General features: G+C 42.0%; 1 protein-coding gene across 11 annotated transcripts in view; it reads right to left on the bottom strand.

The window, feature by feature from the left end:
* The window catches only part of ENTPD6 (ectonucleoside triphosphate diphosphohydrolase 6), a 29,467-nt gene extending 18,418 nt beyond the window's left edge, over positions 1–11,049 (bottom strand). For 7 of the 11 annotated variants that reach the window (XR_014021442.1, XR_014021443.1, XM_081289874.1 and 4 more), the window contains exons 1-2: positions 10,903–11,049; positions 301–600 (exon numbers count right to left, since the gene is read on the bottom strand). Coding sequence is in view for 8 of the 11 variants with exons in the window: in XM_081289874.1 (XP_081146000.1) it covers positions 301–592 (292 nt within the window). In the remaining 3 variants the exon portion in view is untranslated. Of the gene's footprint in view, positions 1–284; positions 604–9,464; positions 9,561–10,460; positions 10,563–10,902 lie in introns of those variants that run through there. The other 4 variants (XM_081289876.1, XM_081289877.1, XM_081289875.1 and 1 more) reach the window with 4 other exon arrangements.
* Positions 11,050–12,340: the final 1,291 nt, after the last annotated feature.

Genomic DNA, 12,340 nt, shown 5'->3' with positions numbered 1-12,340 from the left:
CAATAACTTGGGAATCCTGGGGAATTTAGATGCCATATCCTGAGTCAACATCTCTTAATAACTGCATTATTTGTAAGTTATGCTAGGATCAGACTCAGGACCTCATACGTGCTAGGCAAGTAATCTACTCTGAGCTACATTTTCAGTATCTATATTTTGATAAGCTATCAGGTGAGTCCAAGGCAGGCCTCCAGCCTATACTGTCTTCTAGTTGAGAAGATTCCAAGAGCCCTGCCATGATAGGGGAGAAGGTAGACCCCACGTCTGGATGCAAAGAGGCTCACAGTCAGGCCGGGATACCTCCAGGAGGCTGAGCAAATTGGAAGACATGCACGCGGGTGCCAGTGCTTCCGGCATCAAACATGATCCCGTAGAAGACCTCATGACCACGTATAGCTGATCCTAGTGAGCTGCGGGCCTGCTGTCCCCACCGGGCCCCTGAGGCTGCCCCAGCGATAGTGAAAAAGGCCTGGGTGGCAGAGGCCCGGTGCCACTTGATGTAGACGACGTAGATGAATAGGCCCAAGCACAGTCCCAGGGGGTAAGCCACCTTCGTCATCCGCAGGGTCCCATGATTTGGTATTTTTCTCATTTCTTAGTCTGCTGGTAGGAAAAGAGGAGAGGCAGAAAAACTATGTCAGATTTCAAGGTTTCAATGTGTGTCAGAAGTCCTGCAGTTCAGAGACAAAATGTACAACCAGAAACTGGCCTGCATTTACTCCCTGGAGTCAGAAGCTTCATTTGATTCTTGAAATGATTCTGGAATGTGTGGTCCAGAACTGAGGGCTATAAACACTGGGTAACCTGTTCACGGTTGTATCCTTTGGAGGTGCTGAAGTGGGCACAGATCATAGCTGTGGCCTAAGTGTCTGGGATACATTGCTACTTAAAATAAAAAGCCATGTGTAAGCAATGTTCCCAAGTCATTCAAGTAAGAGAAATGAGTATTTCATCCATTCTTTGAATCATTACTTATACTTCCACTAAAGCAATTTACTCTTCCAAAGGTTTAAAAAACTGTCCCTCAGGCAACTAGAGAGTCTAAAACAAGTGGGAAAAATGTGACTCGTTTTTCTGGAAGTTTCACAACAGAGGCCTCCTTTCATTCGCATAGTACATTCCTGCCAAGGAGGAAGTAATGTTTGCATGCTTTCAAAGTCTATGAAAATTCTACCCAGGTAGCAAAATAAATTAATTTGTCACTGTATTTTTGGTTCAATACACCCCCAAATGAAAGCATTTGCTCATGTTTTATTATCAGCTCCTGGTGCAAGGCAGTATGTGGAAACCCGAGTCTTCCATGGATAAGAAGTGAGGGAACTGATTCTCAGGGCTTCCCCTGCCCTTGGGGAACATCCATCACTCTGCCAGTCCTATACTTTCTTGTCTGTTGTGGGGAGTGCAGTGGCACTACTAGGGGAACAGAGGGCAGCGAAATGAGAGCTGGAGCAGGACCTGGTCTGGGATTAAACTGCAGTATCATGTGACCATGTCAAACTGTTCCCTCCAGAGGGGCTGCTCTCCTCATCTGTAAGGTTAGGCTGCTCACAGGAAAGCTGCATCTTGACGTTGGGGATTCAATGTGCTCAGGACAGGCTACTGAATGCAGAATTTGCAGAGGGGAAAGAGAAGGAAACATCCCCTGGGAACTAGGAACAGTGAGGACTGTGTGGCCACATTGCCTGGGGAGGGAGACACTAGAGAGGGGCCAGTCCTATGTGAGCTGCATGCCAACCCTGAGGCTGCTAGGTGGGGAAGAAATGGAATGAAAAGGTTCTTAAGGACAGAGCATGTAGCAGGCCTTCCATGGTCCCTCCTTCCTGGGTTTCAACTTGTGGTCACACCCATATGCCCTCAGGACCCTAGAGCTCAGGGCTGACAAGTACTGCTTTTATGTCCCTGGCTGAGGGAAGAAGCCTAAAATGGGGCAGGAGGCAGGACAAATCACCCTTCTGGGTTGCAGAAAGGCTCTCCAGGCAGGTGCTGAGAAACAAGCCTCCTTCCCCAAACCTACCAGCTAGATTGACTAGGGAATACAGACAGAAGACCTGACTAAAATCAGAAATAAAAGAGGACATTACTATTAATTTTACAGAATAAAAATGATTACAAGAGAGTATTATGAACAATGATATGTCCTCAAATTGGATAACTAGATGAAATGGACAAATTCCTAGGAACATACAACTCACCAAGATGAATTATGAAGACACAGAGTATCTGAACAGAGCTAGAAGCAGTAAGGACATTGAATCAAAAATCTCCCAACAATGAAAAGTATTGGACTAGATAGCTTCACTGCTGACTGTACTAAATATTTTTAAAAGAATTAACATAAATTCTTCTCAAAATTTCCAAAAAAATACCTCTTTACTTGTTCCATAAGGCCAGTATTATACTGATATTTAAGCCAGATAAGACACTATAGATACAGACCAATATCTCTTTTGTATATTGATGAAAAAATCCTTAACAAATGCTAGAAAACTTGACTCAACAGCATAGTAGAAGATTTATGTACCATGACCAAATGGGATTTATTCTTAGAAAGTAACATATGAAAACCAATCAATGTAATATATGCTTCCTTAACATAAGAAAGAGGAAAAAAAAACACAACGAAGGAAAAAACCAACAGGATTGTCTCTGTTGATGTAGAAAAAGCACATAATAAAATCTAACACATTTTCAGAATAAAAACAATCAATATATTAGAAATAAACTATCTCAGCATAATAAATGTCATATACGAGAAAATCACAACAGGATCAATGGTGAAAGACTTGACATTTATGGTAAGAACAGAAATAAGAAAGGATGCCTGCTTCTACCACTTCTATTGAACATAGTCTTGAAAGTCGTCTTAACCAGATCTATTAGAAAAGAAAAACAGGTGGGATCCAATATGGCTGGCCAGAGGCAAGCAGCATTCGGTGTTGTTCCATGACCTGGGACTCAAGTAGTGAGAATACTGCTTTTCTGCAAGTGATATTCCTGCTCCTTCGTAGGAATCACGGTCACTGTGCATCCAGGGCTCCAGGCTTCAGCGTCAGAGTAGGTCTCCCAACTATTCACCCATGCAGGACTACCAGGTACTAGAGCAGGACCAGTAGCATTAGCACCAGTGCAAAACATTTGGCCATCCACATGAGCAGAAATCACGGATGCCACTCCCACACAGGACACCGGGCTGCTTCCTACATGCAGGGACTCCGGCTGCCACTCCCACGTGGACCCCCATCTAACAATGTGGGGTTCCCCCAGCCGCTGCCATCTTGAGACTCCCCCAGCAGTGGAGATAGTCCCCTAAGCGCAATAGCCTGCCTGCACCCAAGAACTCCATACAGGCTCTGAAGTCAGCCAGCAGCCACACACTGCAAGCCACAGACATCGTCTCTGAAATCAAAGTCCTATACCATCGCCTGGCTCCCTCCACCTGACCCAACACCCCACCATTGAAAGCAGGTGCCTCCATCTTGGGTCACATTCATCACCATTTTCGGTGGGGGCAACTCCTACTTTGGAACTCCGGCTGGCCAGCTACTCAGTTTCTAACTCTCCCCTCTCCTCAGCAGCTGCTAGCCTGGCACAGTGACACTCTGGTTACCTTCACCATCCTGAGGGCAGAGATACCAACTAACAACAAATGACCCCACCTATTGGATGAGAATGGAAGCAGGAAAGATACTGATCTCCAACCGAAACAATCCCTGTCTCTTCCTTCAAGATTTTGTTTTCCTTCTCCCTCTCTATTCTCCCACCCTCACATGTTAAACACCCAACCTGTGTGAAACCAAGGATTTCGAGGACTGGGATGTCTGAATAGTATATTACCGTTATGTTGTATATTCTTCTTTTGTTTGCTTGTTTTCCCCCACCAATTTCTACTATTTTAACCTTTTTTTATTTTTCTTATTTTGTGTGTGTGTTTTATGTACTCTACTCTCTTCCCACTTACTTGTCTACCCAAAATTACTTCTTTTCTCTTCTCCTGCTACTAATCTTCCTCTTTAGATTTCTCTTTCACATTTCCTAAGATATAATAACTCTATATCCTCACCTTCCTCCTCCTCAGCATATCATCCTACTCCTCACCCCCAGTTCTTTGTCCATCATCAGAAACTGTAAACCCTTTTCCAAACCTACTGAGTATATTATAGATAATAATTGAATTCACCATTTCGGTACATTGTGATCAAACTGTAAAAGTCTTAATAGCAAACATTTGTTTTTAGGGTGTATATTGTTTATACTGGGATCTGTTAATATTGTCCTTCTCCTCAAAGGAGAGGTATTTGAACCCTACAGGGGCACTATAAGTCTATAGGGTAAAAACAGTAACGCCTCGGATCCACAATGCTAGAAGACACACAAGCAATATGAAAAGACAAGGAAAGAAAGTGCCCCAAACAAATCAAGGTACCACATTATTAGAATCCACGGCCAGCACAGCATGACAGAGAAGGAGTTCAGGATGTACATAGTTAAAATGTTCTGTGAATTAAAAGATATAAGAGAGTAAATACAGGCAGCAAAAGATCATTTGGACAAAGAGCTACATAAACAAATACAGGAAGCAAAAGATTAGTTTAGTAGGGAGATAGAGGTTCTTAAAAAAAAACAACAGAAATCCTTGAAATGGAAGAAACAATAAACCAAATTAAAAGTTTAGTTGAAAGCATCACCAACAGCATCACTTGGAAGACAGGAAGTCAGACAATGAAGACAAAATATATAATCTTTAAAGAAATGTTGACCACACAGTGAAAATGGTAAGGAAAGCATGAGCAGAACATTCAATAAAAATGAGATAGCATAAAAAGACAAAATTTAAGTTAATGGGATAGAGGAAGGCATAGAGTTCCAAACCAAAGGGATGAGCAATCTATTCAATGAAATAATATCAGAAAATTTTCCAAACATGAAGAATGAATTGGAAAAGCAAATTCAAGAGGCTTACAGGATGCCAGATGTACAAAATTACAACAGATCCACACAAGGCACATTATAATGAAAATGCCTAACATATAGAATAAGGAGAGAATATTAAAAGCCACGAGAGAAAGGATTCAGATTACATATAGGGGAAAACCAATTAGAATATGTGCAGATTTTTCAACCCAGACCCTGAAAGCTAGAAGATCCTGGAACAACACATATCAAGCTCTGAAAGAAATGGATGCTAACCAAGAATCTTATATTCAGCAAAACTAAGCTTTAGATTTGATGATGAAATAAAAATCTTCCATGATAAACAAAAGTTAAAAGAATTTATAACTCGAAAGCCTGCACTACACAACATCCTCAGCAAAATATTCCATGAAGAGGAATTGAAAAACAATAATGGGGGCTGGGGATGTGGCTCAAGTGGTAGCGCGCTCGCCTGGCATGCGTGCGGCCCGGGTTCGATCCTCAGCACCACATACCAACAAAGATGTTGTGTCCGCCGAGAACTAAAAAATAAATATTAAAAAAAATTCTCTCTCTCTCTCTCTCTCTCTCTCTTCTCTCTCACTCTCTCTTAAAAAAAAAAAGAAAAACAATAATGAAAATCAGCAAAGGGAGGTATTACACTAAAGGAAAAACTAATCAAAGGAGAAACCAAGTTAAATACCAAACATAAACAAAAATGGCTGGGAATACAAATCATGTCTCAATAATAACCCTAAATGTTAACGACCTAAACTCACCAATCAAAAAACATAGACTTGCAGATTGGATTTTTAAAAAAAGACCCAACAATATGCTGCCTCCAAGAGACTCATCTCATAGGAAAAGACCTCCACAGACTGAAGGTGAAAGGTTGGGAAAAATCATACCACTCACATGGACTGCGGAAGCAAGCAGGGGTTTCCATTTTCATATCAAATAAAGTAGACTTCAAGTCAAAGTTAATCAAAAGGGATAAAGAAGAATATATTAACAAGACATAATAATAATAAATGTATATGCCCCAAACAATGAAGCATCTACGTTCATCAAACTCTTCTCAAATTCAAGAGTCAAACTGACCACAACACTATAATTCTAGGTGAATTTAACACAACTCTTTCACCACTGGATAGATCGTCCAAACAAAAGCTAAACAAAGGAACTTTATCAATGGAAATGTAACTGATGTGACACAGCAATCTGTATACGGGGTAAAAATGGGAGTTCATAACCCACTTAAATCAATCTGTGAAATATGGTATATTAAGTTCTATGTAATGTTTTGAACAACCAACAATAAAATATTATAAAAAAAAAAAAAAAAAAAAAAAAAAAAAAAAAAAAAAAAAAAAAAAAAAAAAAAAGGAACTTTAGAACTCAATAATACATCAATAACTTAGACTTAACTGACATATATAGAATATGTCATCATTCAATGAATGAATATACTTTCTTCTCAGCATAGATCCTTCTCTAAGACAGACCATATATTATGCCAAAAAGCAACTCTTTTCTTATATTTATTTCTTTTTAGTTTAGTTTGACCCAATACCTTTGTTTTATTTATTTATTTTTATGTGGTGCTGAGGATCGAACCCAGTGCCTCATCATGGGAGGCAAGAGTTCTACCACTGAGCTACAACCCCAGCCCCACAAAGCAACTCTTAGCAAATATAAAAAAGTAGAGATACTATCCTTAATTCTTTCAGGTCATAATAGAATGAAATTAGAAATCAATGATAAAATAAATACTAAAAGCCACTCCAACACCTGGAGACTAAGTAACATGCTACTGAATGAACAATGGGTTGCAAAATACATCAAGGAGGAGATTAAAAAATTCTGAGAGGTGAATGAGAACACAGATACAATGTATTGAAATCTCTGGGACACTATGAAGGCAGTACTAAGAGGAAAGTTCATTGCATGGAGTTCATTCTTTAAAAGAAGACAAAGCCAACAAATAAATGACTTAACATTACATCTCACAATCCTAGAAAAAGGAGAACAAATCAATACCAAAAGCAGTATAAGACAGGAAATAACTAAAATCAGAGCTGAAATCAATGAAACTGAAACAAAAGAAACAATTGAAAAAATTGACAAAACAAAAAGTTGGTTCTTTGAAAAAATAAATAAAACTGACAAACCCTTAGCCATGCTAATTAAGCAGAGAAAAAACTCATATTACTAACATACGTAATGAAAAATGAAATATCACCACAGACACTACAGAAATACAGAAGATAATTAGAAATAATTTTGAAAACTTATACTCCAATAAAATAGAAAATATCAAAGGCATTGACAAATTTCTAGAGTCATCTGATTTATTCAAATTAAATCAGGATGAAACAAAACTTAAACAGATCAGTTTCAAGTGATGAAATAGAAGATGCCATCAGAAGCCTACCAACCAAGAAAAGCCCAGGACCAGATGGATACACAGCCGAGTTCTACAAGACCTTTAAAGAAGAACTAATACCAATACTCTTAAATTTATTTCAGGAAATAGAAAAAGAGGGAGCACTTCCAAACTCATTCTATAAGGCCAATGTTACCCTGATTCCAAAACCAGGCAAAGACACATCAAAGCAAGAAAACTCCAGACCAATATCTCTAATGAATATGGATGCAAAAATTCTCGATAAAATTCTGGCAAATCAAATACAAAAACATACCAAAAAGATAGTGCACCACGATCAAGTAGGGTTCATCCCAGGGATGCAAGGTTGTTTGTACAACCATATACATTGGGTCAGATGAAGAAGTTTTAAAGATGTGGTGATGTTTACACATCAATGTGTACATACTTCAAGCCACACTTAAAAATGGCTAAGATGGTAAATTTTATTACAATTAAAAAAAAAATCCTCCAATGGCTTAACCCAGGCTGGTAACATACATGAGATCTGAGGTTGGAGGAGGAAAGGCAATGGTGGTGGAGGAATGCAGAGGATGGGGTCTGCCTACTGCTGCACTCCATCAAATTCATCATTTAAAAAAATTTTTTTTTAAAAATTAGCTGTAGATGGATACAATACTTTTATTTTATTTTTTTATTTTTTTATGTGGTCCTAAGGATCGAACCCAGTGCCTCATGTGTGCTAGGTAAGTGCTCTACCACTGAGCTACAACCCCAGCCCATCAAATTCATCATTTTACAGTTTTAGTTACCTCCCACTTTCAACAAAGGAGACAGGCCATGCCTTACTGAGATTCATCCTAATTTAAATGTTCTTCTTTTTTATTATTTATTTTATTTTATTTTATTAGCATCCTGTTCCTTTGGTTCTTTTTCCACACCCTTGCAACATTTACTGCTACTCTCAGCCCTAGCCACTTGAGTTCTCTCCTTAGGGTTCAGTGGCTGCTCAGCCAACTGCTGCTGAAGAAGGCTTGAGTGATGGCTGAGAGACAGAAGAGGCAGTAAGAGAAAGATGTAGGCTTTAATAGTGCCCTAGCACCTGAGTGTGGTCACAGATAGGAACAGATCTTTGGGGAGGGTCCACGTGGCAGGAGGTAGTGACCAGGTTTCCCTATACACCAAGTTAGACATGATAGGACATCAGTCAGAAAAGGGACTGACCCTATGGTAGGTTGGGAAATTACCTGCATTAGGGGATGTTAGCTGATATTATCAGAGAGATGTGGTGTAGGGAATGCCCATGCTGAGGCAGCCAGCTGTTACCCTACTACTGCTTCTCTCATAGGCCTCCCTTTGTTAGGTTATTGTAACCCAGTTTCAGGTTTCTATGTAACCATTAAATATTGACTTAATATTTACAAAGTTCTGAAGCAGTCAGTAATTGCCAGAGATGAATAGTGAGGATACAAAAGTAATACTAACACCTTGTAACTATGAAAGCATTTTATCTCAGCCTCTATAGAAGTAAGTTTTTATCATGCCCTGAGTCAGTCTAAGAACCATGTTCTACACTATCAGATTAATAGGTGGTCTACCAAATTTGAGGCAAAGGTGGCTATTATCTACCCATTAAAAAAAATCCCTTATTTGCCATCTCCTGTGTTCAGGGGTCCATAAGAAGAAGAAGGAGCTGCAGGGAAGATGAGTCCATCTAGGGCATACTCCCAGTGACCCACCTCCTCCAGCCATACCCCACTGGCCAACAGTTATCACCTATTCACACAAGGATGGACTGATTAAATTATAGCTCTCACAATCCAATCATCTCTGAACATTCCTGCATCAACAAGGAGCTTTTGGGGGATACCGCATATCTAAACCATAACAAGTGTTACAGACAGAAGTCTATAGCTTGTCCTGACTAGCTGGGGATAGCAGGTTGGCAGCTGGAAATGCATGCTCCATATGATTGGATTGGTGGTTGCCTAATCTGTTGGCCAGTTTTTGTCAAAGTACTGGAAAAGGATACAATTGAAAATGACTGAAGCACAGGCTAAAAACGAGACATAATAAAGCACACTAGCTAACCACTCCTTCTCCTGGTAGTCATAAAAAATCTTTTCTCAGCAACAAGCCATACATAAATAAGTTCTGTCAACATCACCTGCTATTTCCTTTTCACAGGACACAGTGGGAGAGGAGGTACTTTCAGACTTCCTTACACAAATAGCTGCCCACCTCAGGTTCTGAATATTAGGCTCTAGAAAGAAGAAATACACACACACACACACACTCACCATACTAGCCAATTGATGCTTTCCAGGGTAGAACTAGAGGAATAAAAAAACTGTTTTTGGATTTGCTGCATTATGCTTGTCAGATTTTGCAAGTGACTGCCATTTTTTTTTCTTTCAGTGCTGGGGATTGAACCCAGGTCCTTTGCACATGCTAGGCAAGCATTCTACTATTCTACCCCAGCACATGAATGATTACATTTTTAATACAATGGCAACATCAACAGGGAAGCCTCTTCCAGAAAAACACTATTCTTCCCCCTCCATGGCTCTGCACACTGGGTCTGAGGGAAAGCCTTTTTCCTTTGTAATCAAAATTCACCATCCACTTCTCCCCAGGGAGACTCTTTCCCAGAGGTTTGAAATTCCCACACTGATGGCTAGGGTTTGGGATTTCCTCTGTATCCTGTGTGATTGTAGGATGTGTGCCTCAGTATACATAATCCCAGAATACAGGCACCTGTAAAGATTCCTAAAACTGTCCAAGAATTTCCCTGTGACTAACTGCTTTGGAGGCACATCCAGGGTGAGGGATTGTGTCTACCAAGACCTTCCCAGCAATGTAGGTTTTCTCCCATCTCTTAAAACCATTCAATGGCTTCCAGCTGCACACTTTTCTCTGTCCCCTCTCATCTGTCCTTCCCTTTTCACTCTCTCCTGGCTGTTTCATGCTTCCACTGAATATACCAGAAGGTATACAGCTCTGTCCAACCCAGGGTCATTCCCTCTCTCAACCTGAAGCACCCATGGCCACAGGTCAACTTAGGCAGAACCACCCTGACCACCTACCAGCTCTTCCTGGTCACCATTCCATCAAAGTTAATAGTCCTCCTACCTTCAGTACTGATAAAACGACAGAATCTTACCTGTTTCCTCGGCATCCCAAATGGACTATGAGATCCAGAAGGAGAAGGGCCTGTTTGTCCTATCCCTGGCACTGAGCTTGGTGGCAGGTCACTAACTGCTGGCTGAATGAATGAATGAGGCAGGAATGTATAGCCTCTTGGGGATAGAGACCCCTGCTATATTACGTATCCTGTTGTCCACAACACTGAACAAGGCCCACGGGTCAGCGGAGTCCAGACGTTCAGAGAGGACAAACAGAACCGGGACAGAACGGGAGAGAGAGAGGAGCCTGGGGCTGCGAGTGACCCTCAGGCAGCCCTCCAGGCGCTGTCGTTCTGAACCAAGAGTTTGCCAGGTGCGTGAGCCCTGGGAAACCCGGACCCTCCTCCACTCTGGCCCCCGCCTCCAAGGTGCCACCGCTTTGGGAAGGCCCACCTGCAGCCCCCGAAGCCCGTAGCTTACCCTGCACAGCACCCTCTACCCCAACCACGGAGGCTGGTGTCCTTCCCAGGCAGTCGGCTGGGTGCTTCCTAGCTCTCTGGCCCCAGGCTGCGTCACCTCGGCCTCTAACCGCGGAGTGCGACCCCGTGGATCTTGCAAACCTGGGCCCCGCCCACGTGCATGCTACGTCACCGGCTGGGCGGGGCGTCGCGGTGCAGTTGAGCAGGCGCAGGCGCGGTGTAGCGTGGGGCGGGGCGTCGTGGCTTATGTTCTTTGCCGAGATGCCGAGGTTCTGTCAAGGTACGCGTTCCCTTTGCTGTCAGCATCCGCATTGGCTTGGTGCTGCTCCTGAAGCCGTTGAGATACTTCGGTTCCCCAGACTTAATTTTCCCTGCCTCTTCCTGCTTGGTGGAGGAGTTACTGCAACCTCACTACCTTGACCGGCTTGTGGAATGTCTCCTGAATCCCTCCACCTTTAAATTTGCTTTTTAAAGGGAATGCGTGGTAGAAAATGCATTCACAACTGAGTAGGCAGTGTGATCGTCTCCTCATTCTTGACCCCATTTTCTGATGTTTTTCTTTTCTTTCTTTCGTTTTGTTTTGATTCTGTTTTTGGTACCAGAGATGGAATCCAGAGTCACTTAACCACTGAGCCATTATCCCCAGACCATTTAAAAATATTTTATTTACCGACAGAATCTCCCTGGGTTGCTTGGGACCTCGCTAAGTTACTGAGGCTGCCTTTGAATTTACAATCTTTCTGCCTCAGCCTCCGGAGCGTTGGGATTACAGGTGTGTGCCACCACGCCTGGCTTTCTGATATATTTCTAGAAGCCACCAAAGTTGCCAGCTTCTGACTCCAGTTGGTCTAGGAATGCTGGCCCTTAGTTTACTTAGGGGCCACGTCCTGTGGTGGGATGAACCCCAATTCGGTCACTTTCTCTTTCTACTAAGCTAGGGACTATTTCCCAGATTCTTTTGCGGTTGGGTTGGCCACATGACTGAGCCTGGCCAGTGAGGTGTGGGTGTGCTAGGCCCAGCCCTGAAAGACCTCTCCTTGTCAGGGGGCCCTGGGAGAGCCAAGGAGTACGGATTTTTGCAATAGGGAATGGTCACAAATTTACAGTCAAGACAGAATACTTTTGAAAGGGAGTGGGTGCTAACTGTATGGGATGCAGAGACAATAAGCATAAACCAGTACTGGCAGCCAAGTCATGTGGTAGTCCTGTTCAACCACTGCTGAAGGCCACCCATGAGCACCTCATTGGACCCTGCCCTCCTTTTCCCAGGTCAGACCACTGAGCTCACTAAAACTGTTAGTAAGGTCCATCCTTACTGATGGACCTTAAATGTTTTTTTCTCCCCAGTTGTTTGCTATTATAAACAATGCTACAAGATGCCAAGGACTATTTTTTTTTTTTTAGCATACTTGTGGACATATCTTTGGGAAAATTTCTTA

Source organism: Spermophilus citellus (assembly GCF_964194105.1).
Source record: "Spermophilus citellus genome assembly, chromosome: 4".
In the NCBI taxonomy this organism is placed as follows: domain Eukaryota; kingdom Metazoa; phylum Chordata; class Mammalia; order Rodentia; family Sciuridae; genus Spermophilus; species Spermophilus citellus.
The sequence above is the reverse complement of the archived record's forward strand: the minus strand, read 5'-3'. Positions and strand labels throughout refer to the sequence as shown.